This window comes from Miniopterus schreibersii (genome assembly GCF_964146895.1).
Source record: "Miniopterus schreibersii genome assembly, chromosome: 8".
In the NCBI taxonomy this organism is placed as follows: Eukaryota; Metazoa; Chordata; class Mammalia; order Chiroptera; family Miniopteridae; genus Miniopterus; species Miniopterus schreibersii.
The window spans coordinates 31,665,334-31,680,242 of NC_138109.1; the positions used below are offsets into that span (position 1 = coordinate 31,665,334).

Below are 14,909 nucleotides of genomic sequence, written 5' to 3' on the forward strand. Positions count from 1 at the left end.
TTTTGGGATAACATGGACGGACCTAGAAGATATTATGCAAAGTGAAATAAGAAGAGAATGGCGAATATCATAGAATTTCACTTAAATGTGGAATCTAAAAAAATAAACCATAAACTCAACAAAAACAAACTCATAGATACAAAGAACTGAGGGTTGCCAGATAGGAAGGGAGTGTTGGAGGGGGTGGGTGAAAAAAGTGAAAGGGATTAAGAAGTACAAGTTGCCAATTATAAACGTAAGTCACGGGGCTGTAAAGTACAGCATAGGGAATATAGTCAATAATGTAATAACTATATATGGTGCCAGATGGGTACTAGACTTATCATGGTGATCACTTGGTAAGGTATATAAATGTTTAATCACTATGTTTTATACCTCAAACTAATATTGTACTTCAACTATAATTGAAAAGTAAATTTTCAATTATCCCATCATAATTTTACATGTATTTTTAATATATGAGAAAAAAGAAATAGCAAAAATGTCCATCTCAGGAACTGAACAAATAAATCAGAGTACATCATTAATATTCATATTTTTGAATAATATTTAATGGCAAGGGAAAACAATGTCTCCATGTCATTAATTATACAAAAAATATTCAAAACTATGATCTTAAGAGTGTGTGTGTGTTCTCTGCATAAGGTTGAATAATTTGCCCTTTTCAATTGCTCTACAATAAATTTAAATAAAACCTTTTTAAAAGTTTGCAACTTCTATGAAGTTTGCAAACTTACAAACTGAGCTACTACTGTATAAATTATAAACTAAGAGTCTCCTATTTTTCAACTAGGAACAGTTTTGCCAGTTATTGAACACTGGTAAAGTGTTCAATTGCTGAAGGAGGGACAAGTGAGATGCTGATAATTACTCTACAGTATATAACTCTGTCGTATAAAGAAAACCTAGGTTACTGGAGTTTATTGCCCTTAAATACTTTTTGCCAGGTCATATAGTACTTTCCTTTAGGAAGGAAGGCTGAGCTTGGAGCACGCTCTTGTTGCATATTGTTTTTTTAATGAAAATTTCAAATATATACAAATGTAGAACAAGCTGAACACCCTGTACACCTCGTAATTTGTTCTCTAAGACTTGAAAAGGAGATGAAATACTTAAACACTAACTTTAAAAGAAAATCTTGAATGCTCCAAGTCACATTTTAACACAAAAGCATTACCTTGGGCCAGGTATCTCATTAACAAATGAGTTAATTCCACCACTTAGGATTCTGAGGGATGCTGAAGCTTTAATATGAAAAAGTAACAGTATATACACCTGATCTTAACATTTAATAAATACCTTTTCAGGGCTGTAAATATGTCAGGAAAGCCCTCAACCTCCTGCAATAGATTTCAAGCATCTTCCATGTTGGAAAATATGGCAAAAGCCCAGGTAGTCTCTCCTATTTTAAGTAATGCATATCTGAGGAAGCAGAACAAAGATAACACACTCACTGTCCATAAAATACATTTCTTTTTACTTATTCTGCACATTTCCAACGAAATCTATACCATCATTTAGCCTAAAATCCCTGGCAATCTCTTTGAGGGATATAGAGAAAATGACTTTAACCTCAATGTATTAGTACCAAAACCAGCTAAGTCTACCACCAATGACACAAGTTTGAATTCCAACTATAATCACAGACCATAAGCATTATTGGTAAACACCATCCTGACAAGTGTGCTTTCCAGGTTATAGTACAGGCCTCAGAATGGATAGTATGACTAGTGTTCCTCAGTAAAGAATTGCTTTCCTTTCACTCTCATTGCCAGCATCAGTCTCAGTATTTTAAAACTCTCCTTCAAAAGATGTTTCAATTTTATTTCTGACACGTTTAAGGATGCTACCTTTGAAACTCATTTTATTGTTTTGCACCTCAGTTTTCTCAGTGATAAAATGGAGATAGCATCTGCTTCTATCTACAGCATATGAGTGTTGTGAAGATCCAATAAAATATAGGACATGAAAAAATCCTTGGATTTCTAAAACTATCTCTGTGAATTAGAATACTCTAGTTACTGAGAGTAAAATAAGTCTCTGAATTGTTACACTATATTTCCATCATCTAAACCACCAGATGAATTAACCAAATTTGACTCTTCTCAAAAGATTTATTAACTTAAAATAGAATTACTTCAAATACAGATAAAGGCAACTTTCTGTTCAAGTTTGAATATTTTCAATATACTGCACAAGAATGTAAAAGAAAAAAATTCTGAATCCATGTTGTAGTTTTATTTTATTTTTTTTTACCTTTTAAAAAGTTTTTGGCACTACAAGGTTCTGTAAAGAATAGAAGTGACAAATTTAAAACACATGAAAGTCTTTCTAATTCTTAAGAACAATATATATAAAGTCTGAAGCAACCAAAGTATGAATACAGCTAATAGAAAATAAAGAATGTAATTTTTTAAATTCTCTCTTTATACAATTCATCAAGGTTAAACAAAACATAAAATTCCCTTAAAAATAGGGTAATAAAATAGATGAAATTTGTATCACTCAATTTGGTGATACTAGTAAAAACTATAGTTCATATTTATATACAAATAATACAGTTCTTAAAAACAGTCTTAGAATTTAAATAAGCTATCTAAACGTGTTAAAATTTTAAATCAGGACCTGATTTGTTTTGCTTTCCATTAAATGTCACTTTTTCTGCTGAATGTAACTGACATTGAGGTACGGATACCCTTGAGACAGCAGGATTGGCTGGTTGTTGTGCATCGGTAGACCAGCTGAAAGAAAATGGACTCGCATTACTCCGACACGTTTCCTCTTGGTGGGTGGGGACAACGCTCTCTACACCGACGGGTGGCACATCTGTCTGTTGGACACAACACAGACAGGAAACTGAAAGGCTTGTGCCTATTTATCTGATAACCCCCTATAATTAACTTGTAGCTATTCTCTTATTTTCTATTTATACAGTGAAGAGGTAATGAAGCATGTCAAAACATTTGGGAGGGGGGAGGAGGGAAAGGAAATGTACGTGAAAGTAAAGAGAGGAGACAAGAGAGATGGGAGGAATCAAGGAGGAACAAACCCACCACGGAAAAACTTCAGACTCTCTCCCTAAAAATGCTTGTATGACCAATGTAACTTTCCTCAGCCCTAGTTCCTTGCTCAGAAGACAAAAGCAGTCATGGTCAAGGTTCTGCCAACCTATAATACATGGATGCCCTGGCAGTACATGAATAGTTTAGGAAGGCTGAATGTATCAAGCCTGACAGTCATATCAGTGGTTTCCCCTTAAAATTATCCTTTCAGTCAGTCACTATTTCCTGAGTATATCTCCTTAAATTCTTGAATTCCTAAGTTTAACTGTAGTATCTCTGACCTAGTTTTTTTTAACTAGGTTAAACAAGTACTGAAAGCCAGGCTCAGACATTCCCTATTAGGACTGCGATGCCTCTGAGGAAGCAGGTTAGATGAAATGCTACAAGCTCCTTGGCATTCCCCTTAGTTTGTAATATTCTTTTCTTAAACTAAAACCATTACTGGTACATTAGTACCAACAGAATTGAGTGAATTCTAATGCCATTCAAATCCTAGTTTTACTAAACAAATCTGACCATGTCACTACTCGACTCAAAAACTTCTATTAGATCCTGACTTCTCATTAAGCTGAGTCCAAACTCTCATGATACGGCCCCCAGCCCACCTTCTCTAGTCTCTTCATCTGTACATCTTTCCCATTTACCTCACCCTCTAGTCCTATTATTTTCTCTTCTTTCTCTTTTTACCTCATGCCAGGCAGAACTCAGAGTCTGAATATACTATTCTCTCAGCTAAAAACACTCCTCCTCTCTAATCTCTGGGGGGGAAATCCTGTATCTCTTTCAAGTTCAAATGTAAAAATCTTGTGTGACTTGATGCCTGGTGTCCATATCCTGCTCTCTCTGCTAGGGCAATATTAATTGATTCCTCTAATTCCTATTCTTGTCTATTTTATATGTGTGGCTCTCCTAATAAAATACACATTAAGTATGGGGTTTTTATTTAATTCTTGCTTAACAATAAGCATCTATCACAGTCTGACACACAGCATGCTCTCTCAATAAATGTTTAGTGAATGTATGAATTCTCATTCCCAGATCCTGGCCTTCTCAAAGGCTCCTTGTCCCAGAACAAAACCCACCCAGCATATTAACAAATTTATAAGCAATGGTACCTTGAGTATAGAAAGGTTTGTTGGGCTGAAATCTGGCATTTCCCTGATGCATGAAGTTTTGATGCAAACCATAAGGCCACGAAGCTGGGACAAGAGGGAAATGGGGACGTGGTGCATGTTCCCAAGGAATTGGAGGATTTAGTCCTGGAAAGCCTGGCTCTGCATTTCAATAAGAAAGAAAAGACATCTTTTAAAACATCAATTTGTGTACTCACATATTCCTTCATTCCACAAGAGTACCTATGACTGGCTAAGAACTATGCTAAATGCCAAGGCTACAAAATTTTTTTAGAAGAATAAAACATTGTAATTGTGCTCAAATTATTCATACAGGAGACATACAGAAAGACATATACAATAATATGTGATAATTGCTATAACAGATAAGTAGAAGGTATTCCAAAGGGGGGGCTAACCAAGTTGTTCAAGGATAAAGTTTTTCCTAAGACAACTGACTAAAATGAGTTTTAAAGTATAAGGAACAAAATGGGAAAAGGAGGGCATTTTAGACAAAAGGGATAGCATGTTTAAAAGGCAGAAAGCAGAAGAATACAGTAGGTCTGAGAAGCTTCAAAACAACTGATAAAACAGAAATAGGGGTAAAGGGAGGAAGTGGTAACAGAAAAGGCTAGACTGGTAGGTAGGCTCTGTATTTCAAAAAATCTTAGAACATCATTAAGGAGCTTACATTTTATCCTAAAGACAATACCAACTACCCTAGAATTAATTATTTCTTGGCCTGAAAAGATAGCCTATTTATTGGAAGCTGAGGCACCTGTGGTATAATGGTTGAGAACTAGGGCTTTGGAGCCAAACAGATCTAGTAAGTTCAAATCCCAGTTCCAAAAATTACTGATGTTCAATTAGGAGCCTCAGGTTGTTGTGAGGATTAAATTAGATAACAAAAATAAAAGTGGCTTGTGCAAGTTCTGGTATATGAGTAGGAACTCAAAAAACATGACTCCTATTCTTTCTATGGCAAACTATCCCCACCAATCCACTTCCCTTTGAGATCATCTTTAAGTGCAGTGCCCCTGAATCTTCTGGATCATTTTTGGTGGGTTTTCTCATTCAGGGTCACACTGTGGCAGGAAATAATCTGAAAGACACTACCCTAATTCATTAACGTCCTACCAGGAACTCAAATTGGGAGATATGGGATAGGGAAGAATAGGGAGCAAGAAAACGAAAACCCATACTAGCCACATTCTAAGCTCAGTCTTCTCAGGAGGTAACCAGGAAAGTAAAGCTGCTGATTTGCCACAAGTTCATAAAGCCAAGTTTCAACTAAAAGGTGAAGCTGCAGGGCTCAAAGTTTATAAAAAACATATGAGACTAGGTATACATATTGAGGAGGTGACCAATTGAGAAATAATGTTTTAACATAAAAGGGTATTTTAAAGAATATATTCCAATCTCCCTTGCCCGCTTTTCACAACAAAATAGTTTCCTAATACAAGTAATACAAACTCATTAAAGATAATTTCAAAAATGGGGGGAAACTCACACAACCTCCTACTCTAATACAACCACTATTATTTTAATATATTCTCATCTAGTCCTCTCATTTTTAACATAATAGTAATTTTAGTTGTAATGTTAACTAGTTTTACACCATGCAACAAATAATATTTACTGAATAATAGTTTATTATAAAATAATAATATATGAATAATTTATCTACCATTCATCAAGCACTATACTGAACACTATACTGAACAACGACAGATAAGAAACTCACAGTCTCTAAAAGTTCAGTCAAATGGGTTCTGCAGACAAGTAAACAGGCAATTTCAACACAGTAAGACAAGTGTTATGATATGGATATTAAAGAAACATGGAGAGAAAGGATACCTAATACAATTGGAGAACATGATCAGTAACAGTTAAAGGCTTCCTGAAGAAAGTAACCTAAATTTAAAAGTGGAGGGTGAATGAGTTAGCCAAGCTTTGGAGCAAAGTAGGAAGAGGTGAGAGTAAGCAGAAGTAATGAAGATGTTCCATGCACAGGGAACAACTTAGGTAAGCAATCAGGGGTAAGAGACAGTACGATGTTTATGAGATGTTAATTAGTTCACTAAGGCTGAAACAGAGATCAGCTACTGGTGGGGAGAAGGAGGATTTAAAACTAAAAGCTGAGTGAATATATAAAAGGGCAAGACACTGGGCCTGTCTGCATGGTTATGTAATTCAATGACTATCATGATGCATGCCCTGACATATAAGCAATAAACATTTGTTGAATGAAAGAAGCAGAGGCCATATTTGAATGGCCATGTATACCATTATCTTTTGATCTTGGAAATCTAAAAGAATTCCCACATTCTGGTATGTCTGCTCAGCAAAATACATCATATTATTCCAAAAGGGATCAGAGATACCTCCTCCACCAGTGCTCTAAGGAATAGCACACTTTTGTTTAAAATTATCACTATAATTATTTTGAAAATTGATAAAAGGAAGGAACCAAGCCTTTAATCTACATTTCCTACACAAACTATATTTGAGGGTAACAAAGAATTTATAAGGAAAAGTTCTTCTTTATAAAATAAATAGTAAATAGAAAAATCATCATTTTATAACCCCTAGTAAAATAATGGATATCAGCAATAATTATCAATGGTGGCTATTATGTAAAAATTAATGAAGAATTTTATAATGGTTAGAACAGGCTGACATCACCTAACTCACTGATCAGTCTTAAATCACTAAAAGAGGAGGAACCAGACAGTTCCTTCTAAAGTGCAGAAATAGGAAACATACAGGACCAACCAAAAAGTAAGATTCTTGCCAACAACAAACTTCATTCTAACCTAGACTCTGAATTAAACTAAGAGTTTATAGGAAATATGAGAACAGCAGTACATGTTAAACAATGCCACAAAGATACAGTAAGTAAACACCAGAATGTGGGAAACTACAGTTTCTTCAATAAATAATATGGGGAAGAAAATAGTGAGGGGGAACTGTTATAAATTAAAGGAGATTTAAGAGATATAACAACCGCATACAATGAATGGATTTTGCTTGAATCTTGATTCAAATATAAAAATAATTTTAGAGAAACAGGGAAAAAGGAACAAGTGCTGGGTATTAGATAATCCTGGGTATAGTCTTTTTTTTTTAAGAGATAAAACTAAAGTTTATAAGCAAATTTGATACAATGTCTCGTATTTGATTAAATCAAGCCAAAAAAATTTTTAATGGAATAAAAGGGGTCAGATAAAAGAACAGTAAATGTTGATAACTATTAAATCTGGCTAACGGGGTAGGGAAAGTTCATTATACTTTACTCTCTCCTTTTGTGTACATTTCAAATTTTCCATAATAGAGTTTTAAAAATAAAAATAATTATTACTAAAAAGCTGGATATAAAACTAAATATATGGCATATATGAACTATTTTGAAATACACAAATATGAGAAAATGAATGGGTGGCAATAAAACAAAATATTACTTAGCAATTATGTACTGAAATTAAGATTATAAATGAGCCCTTGCTGGTTTTGCTCAGTGGTTAGAGCCTCTGCCCATCGACTGAAGGGTCCTGGGTTTGATTCTGGTCAAGGGCACGTACTTCGGTTGCAGGCTCGATCCCCACCCGGTCAGGGCGTGTGGGAGGCAACCAATCGATGTGTCTCTCTCACATCGATGTTTCTCTCTCTCTCCCCTCTACCTTTCCACTCTCTCTAAAAAAAAAAAAAAAAAAAATCAATGAAAAAAACATCTTCGGGTGAGAATTAATACCCCCCCCCCACACACACACAGAAGATTATGGATAACATTCTTTTTCAAATGTCCTATAATGAATATTACTTAAATATCAGGGAAAAAGTTATTTTTTAATGCTACAAAATGCTACCAATACCTTTTTCTCTTTAAAGAATTGCTCCGTATTGGGAGATAGTAAGAGTTTAGGGCAAAGAACACAGGTTTTGAAGAAAAAATTGGATTAAATTTTGGATCTACTATGATTAATTATGACAGCATGATAGTTAAGTTACTTAACCCTTCAATTTCCTCAACTGTAAAATGAGTGCTAATAATACATACACAAAGCAGCACTGCAACCAAAATTTAAAATAATAAAATAACTAATATTTATGTATATTATATTTAATGTTCACAATATCCCTGTGAGTTGAATACTATTAATATCCCTATTTTACAGATGAAACCAATGCACAAAGAGATTAAGCGGCTGCCCAATGCCCCTCCACAAATATTGCTTGCCATCCTTTTCTTCACATTTATTTCCACAAGTTCAACCAGTAATACAAATCACCCAACCTTTTTACAGGCAGACAGACACAAAGGAAGAAAAGAAAAGGTTACCTGAATTCCCCACTGCACCATTGTTCACCAGGGAATTTGGAGCCACAGTACGAGGCCAGTGTCCATCATGAGAGGAGCTAGAGATTGCCACAGGTCTAGCAGCAGGCTGTGCAAAGATGATGCTGGGATCGTTCAGGCCAATATTGCTGGGGGCACTGCCTGGTGCAGAGTGGATCACTGGGCCATGGATAGGCCAGGATGGGGCAGGGATCTGGAGGGGGTGCATTGGCAACAATCCCATATTGTGCATGGGAGAATACTGAGCTGGTGGTGACTGGGGGAAGTTATACATAGGCATCTGGACCTGATGGGGGGGCTGGGCTCCCTGCTGAGGTGGGCCAAGTTTGGGTTGGGATCCTGGCTGGGATGGAGCCTGGGTAATGGCAGCTGATTGGGAAGAGTTCTGTGGAAATGGCTGGGGCTGGGGAGAGTAAGACGGTGAATCAGACTGCAGAGAAAAAAAGGTACATTTTTAAATTAAGTTATAAACATCTTAATTTTATAAAAGCAGAGATTATCAAAATAGAAAATTATGGAGTTATTTCATTAGATCATTAAAAACAGAGTTCTATGATGTACATAATAACAAATAGCAGAACACCGTATTACATGAAGGTAGAATGTTTTGCAAGGTTCTCAAACCCACCCTCACATAGGTATTACTTCAAAAACTTTTTTACTGTCCAAAGGAGAGTCCAGAAATCATTCTCATCATGGAGAACCCACATTTCCAATTGTAACTAGAAACTTACATCTAAATACCTCACAGTCACTTTCATTCAGTCCTTCAACAAGTATTTACTAAGTGTCAATTTTGTACTAAGTGTTGTTCTACAAATTAAAAATACAATACTAACATGTATGTTCTCATGGAGCTTAAAGTTGTGGGGGAAAGAAGGAGGAGCAGATAAAGATTACATAAGCAATCACAATAAAGTACAATGATTACTATGATAAAGAACGTAATAGTGTACAGTGTATATTGAAATCACAGAGTATGAACACCTAAACCAACTTTGGGAAGGGAAAGTAAGATGAAAGAAAAAGGACACCAAGGAAAGCTTCAGAGAAAATGATCCTTAAGTTGAAACTCAAGGGTAAATAGAAACCTGTCTGATTTTTAAAAGGGTAAGGATAAGGAGAAGGAAAGAATGTTTCAGGCAGAGGGAAAAACATGACTGAAAATCTACAGGCGCAAAAATGTGGCTTTTAAAGTAATTGGAACCTGAAAGAAACTTATTATTACAAGGGAAGAGGAATGGCAGATCTAAGGCTAACGAACTAAATAGGGGCAAGATAATGAAGGTTCCTATAGGCCCTGCAGTTTAGACTCCTGAGGGCATTGGGAAACCACTGAAAGGTTTTAAATACATCAGAAACATGATCGATCTGTATTTCAGAAAAAATACTCTGGCTTAATAGGAATGAAATAGGGAATATTTTAAATAAAAGACTGTTGAGACTGTTTAAAAGGCTGCTATAACAGAGGTCCTGAGATGATGGTAGCCTATGCTAGGAAAATATAGGGACAGAGGGAAGCAAATGGCTATGAGCTAGCTTTTTTTTTCTTCCCAAATTTCCTTTTTTAGTTGTTTTTTTAATCCTCACCCAAGGATATGCTTTTTTAATTGATTTAGAGAGAAATAAATCAGTTGCCTCCCTCATGTACCCCGACGGGGGAATCCAAACCACAATCTAGGCATGTACCCTTGAGTGGGAATTGAACCTGCGACTTTTTGGTGTACAGGACGACATTCCAACCAACTGAGACACTTGGCCAGGGTGAGGTAGCTATTTTTCATATGCACAAATAATAGGACCTGGTGACTGACTGGATGTGGTGATTGAGTGGGAGGAAGTAGTTCTGGAAACTAGATAGTGGGATCATTTCATAAGATGGAGAACATAAAAGAAAGAGGTAAGTCTGGGGAGTTGAAGAGAACATAAGCTACATTCTGGACATGTTGAGCTTGAAGTGCTTTGTGAGACATCAGAATAGTAATAGTAATGTCCATTAGACAGACTCTTCTCAAATCTTAGGTGACAGAAAAGTGAGTGCTGGAAGCAGAGAATGAAAGTCGGAGGAAGTATAGGAAAGTGGTTTAGAGCACAGGTTTTGGAGATAGCTTGACGGTTCAAGTTCTGATTCCAAGCATCTCTTGATCTCAGGCAAGAAACTCAAATCTCAGTTTCTTCACCTCTAAAACATAAGTAATAACAGTCTACCTCATAGATTTTTGTGAAGATTAAACAATACATGTAGAAAACATAAATGCCAAATTCAGGACAGTAGATACATTTTAGTGGGCTCCTAAATGTTTTTCCAAGACTCTCCCTATTACTAGTTTTCAAATGCTCTAAGTATTTTTTCAAAAATACAGATCACATCAGATTTAATAGGTTTAAGAGTTAACAGCATTGAAGCTATAGAGACCTGGGTTTGAATCTTTTCTTACTCTCAGCTTTCCAATTTGTAAAACTTGATCATACTAATACCTGCCACTTCACATGGCCACTGAAAGAATTAAATTTGATAAGTGTGAAGCACTAAAGCACAGTGTCAGGTTTAGAGTAAGCATTCAATTAGTACTGAATTAATTAAGAAGTGCAAGGTGAATACAGATTCAGACAAAAGTTAAAACTCAACAAAGTAAGAAATTTGTGAATCTGAATTCTAATTCAATGCTCTTTTACAGGGTATATTTCACTAGGTATTCATATCAACTATTAGAAGACCAACGAAAGTTTCAAGCAAGTAAAATGACATGCATGTATTATTGCCCCAATGTACTAAACCCCTAATACAGCTCAATTTTTGTGTCTATTTTTATTAATGGTTCAGATATTTTAAAGCCTGAAACCTAAGTCATTACCTAATTTTAATTTTAATCCAACCAACAACCTTATTAGTTATTTTATTTTACAAACAAGAAAGCAGATTCAATGAAGTTAAGAAGCTTGCTCACAGATATAAACACAGATCTACATTACCCCAAAAGTAATGCTCTTTTCCACCTCATATGCTCAGCAAGGACACAGCTACAAAGCACTGTGTAATCTGGAAGATTGTATTTACCACTCTGAAAGATCAACATTATCACCCACCCAAAATAGTACTATTTTCCTGCCAAGACTAACCCATTTGCAGGCATAGTACTTACACATTCTGAGGACTGTCTAGTCCTTATGGACTGATCACCTTGTTGCTGGGATGAACTAGCCACTTGTTGGGCATTTACAAGGTTGCGAACCAGCTGGGCTGCTAAGAGAAAACATTAGAAAGAAAATCAAAAGAAAGAAAACAGCAGAGAAATGACAATCTATAAAAGAGTCTCAAGTCTCTCTGAGATTTTATAAACAATGTTATAATGTTAACGAGGATAATGTTAACAAAGGACTTATAACAACTAATGTTTTTAAAAGCCATTTTTCAATCCTGATCATTAAAAAAATATACTGGTTCTGGAAACAAGAACAAATGTCACACTGCTTTTCTAAAGGGAACAATATATTTAAGAAAATACCTTCTGCAATAAGAATCTGAATAACTGAAAATCATCACTTCTAAAATATTCTCCTTTTCTTTCAATACACTCTCATTTGGGTTTCTAATTCTTAAAATTCCTTATGAAATATAAAAAGGAGGTCTTCCTCTCTCATAACAGCAGTGGGAAGAGATATAATTTCTCCTATATGTTCCAAGAAGAAAATTCCTCATTAACTTTTTTTGGGGGAAAAGTTAACTTCTATTAACTTCTGTTAACTTTTATATTGAAAGAAATATTTGTGACTCAGATCTAAAGAATACTTAGAGGGAACTGATTAAATACAATAGACTGCTAAGACCTAGAAAATGAACATATCCAAATACTGTTCAAAATAAAAGCCTGTCTGAATTTTATCTCTTTAAGAAATTATAAGGTCCAAAATCATATAGCTAGGTTTGGAACAGAGAGGAATTAGGGCCCTTAGAATGGCATCAACATACATTACTTCATTTTCACCATAAAATATTTTAACCTTTTCTATTTACCTGCCACACTGCTATTCCTCTGACGGGCCAGCTTGACCTCCGGGCACTCCCTTCGTACATGTCCTGCATCTCCACATATAAAACATCTGAGGTCTCTGGAGTCTCTGAAGTCTCGAGTATCATGGAGGTCTCGGGGGTCAAGAAGGTCTCGAGAGTCTTTCTCCTCTTCATTCCCTTCCTTCTCTTCTTCACTGTCTTTCTTCTTTACTCTAAACAGTAAACTGCTGATACCAATAATGTGGGGCTAGGGACTTGTAAACTGAGGGAGTCACAGAACAAACTAACCTATACAAGAGTCTCACAATTAAAGAGACTAACATGCCCATGTTTCATGCATCTTTTTAAAGGCAAAGGAACTCACATTTATAGCACACCTACTCATATGGCAAAAACTTGGTATTCCAGTACCCTTATAATAAAATAGCAAATTAAAAATATTTTTAAACATCTAAGTTTAATCTTGTAACAATCCTTGCAGGTTGGTATTTATTATCTTCATTTTACAGGGGAAGAAACTAGGGTTTAGGGAAGGTAAGTATCTTGCCTAAATTTAACATTCAGTAAAATAGCAGTGATGAAAACTAGGGAGCCTGTTCTGCCTGAAAATTCTAAGCCTTTATATTAGGCAAGACATAACAACTAAAGAAGGGATTTTCCTGGCCTATTAAACATAGTACATATACAGAACACAGGGAAGTATTTTTCATAGATAGATTTTTAGGGGATTTATAGAATGTATATTCCTCAAAGTAAATATTATATGCCTCACAGCATGTATCTTAAAAATTCAGTCAATTATATTTTAATTTTTGGTCATATGACTTTGAGGTTCTCAGTCAGAACCCCATGTCTCGGTTTTTCTTTTCTTGGCTCCTAGCACAGTTCCCAGCATAGAGTAGGTGTCAATAAATGCTTCAATTAAAACAACAAAAACCCTGATTTAATCAATGAACAAATGAACGTTATGAGATACCATAGTACCACAAGTAAATCTCACTCTATTACAAAATTCCACTAAAATATACATTAAGGTCCAATTTAAGGCCCCGAACTTTCTCACTTAAACATATCTGAACACAGTTATAGCTACAATTGACCTCAACTTTAATTTCCCTATAATGTTGATACAAAATCATTTGCCAACCTTCTCCTTTTAGGGCAGTCTTTCATGTAGTGGCCTATTTTTCCACAAACACGGCAACATCGATCATTGGGAGCCAGTTCTCCATCTGTTAATACTCTGGAATCAAAGAAGTACTCCTAGAGAGAAAATACAACTTTATTAGAGAAAAAAATCACTATAAACTTTTACTTAAATACAAATGGAAAGGAGAACAAGATGCAAAAGTGGTCCTAGCTGGTTTGGCTCAGTGGTTAGAGCGTCAGCCCAGGGACTGAAGGGTCTGAAGTTCAATTCCGGCGAAGGGCAAGTACCTTGGTTGCATGCTTGACCCTGGTTGGGGCGCGTTTGGGAGGCAACCAATCGATGTCTCTCTCTCACATCGATGTTTCTCTCTCTCTCCCCCCACTCTCTCTAAAAAGCAATGGAAAAAAATATCCTTGGGTAAGGATTAAAAAAAAGATGCAAAAGTGGTTTTTTAAAAAAAGGAAATACATAACTATTTCTAAAACGATATGAAAATGAGATACACAAGAAACAAAATGAACAAAAGACCAAAAACGAAAAAGAAAATAAGATTCAGAAGTATCACCATCAATATCTCAGTTGCTAACAGTACTAACCACTTTACATCCACAGTTTTCTCATTCACCTGTAGCATCTCTGAGTAGTATCTCAATATAGTAGATACTATTTTTATCTTTATTTTATACTTGAGGAAACTTAGCTTCAGAAAAATCAGGTCATTTGCCCATAGTAAAAAAGCTGATAAGTAGCACATAAAGAAAGGATTTAAAGCTAAGTCTGTCTGACTCCAAAGCTCATGCTTATTACTACACCAGGCTACTTCTGGAAAGAAATTATTCTCTGTACAAAAGAGCTCTGTGTAAATAAGAAAATCCTCTGGTTTGTTTAAAACATATCTGGATTTGCATACAAAATTTAGAGAATATATAACATTTTATTATATGAAGTAGGGTATACCTAAAGAGGAGGCAGGTAAAACAGTAAGTAAATCATTTTTCCAAGTTTCAGAAGAACCAGGCTCATTTTTGCTTTATGCGAGTACCTTCTAAGCTTTAGTTCCATTTCGCACTATCACAACGACTAGTTTGTCCTGACAGTACCCATATCTCTGGAAAGCAAGAAAAGATATGTACTCATCTATCTTCAAATCATCTAAAGTCAGGGATAAAAGCAGGAGACACACTCACTAGGATGGCTATAGAATAAGTATTGGTGA

General features: G+C 35.5%; 1 protein-coding gene across 7 annotated transcripts in view; it reads right to left on the minus strand.

Annotated features, from left to right (window-relative positions):
- Positions 1 to 1,230: 1,230 nt before the first annotated feature.
- The window catches only part of TUT4 (terminal uridylyl transferase 4), a 99,952-nt gene continuing 86,273 nt past the window's right edge, over positions 1,231 to 14,909 (minus strand). For 2 of the 7 annotated variants that reach the window (XM_081145204.1, XM_081145210.1), the window contains 6 exons: positions 13,691 to 13,806; positions 12,547 to 12,770; positions 11,675 to 11,775; positions 8,514 to 8,961; positions 4,178 to 4,336; positions 2,219 to 2,741 (listed from right to left, as the gene is read on the minus strand). In XM_081145204.1, coding sequence (XP_081001330.1) covers positions 2,653 to 2,741; positions 4,178 to 4,336; positions 8,514 to 8,961; positions 11,675 to 11,775; positions 12,547 to 12,770; positions 13,691 to 13,806 — 1,137 coding nt within the window. In that variant the 3' untranslated portion in view covers positions 2,219 to 2,652. Of the gene's footprint in view, positions 2,831 to 4,177; positions 4,337 to 8,513; positions 8,962 to 11,674; positions 11,776 to 12,546; positions 12,771 to 13,690; positions 13,807 to 14,909 lie in introns of all 7 variants that reach the window. The other 5 variants (XM_081145209.1, XM_081145208.1, XM_081145207.1 and 2 more) reach the window with 5 other exon arrangements.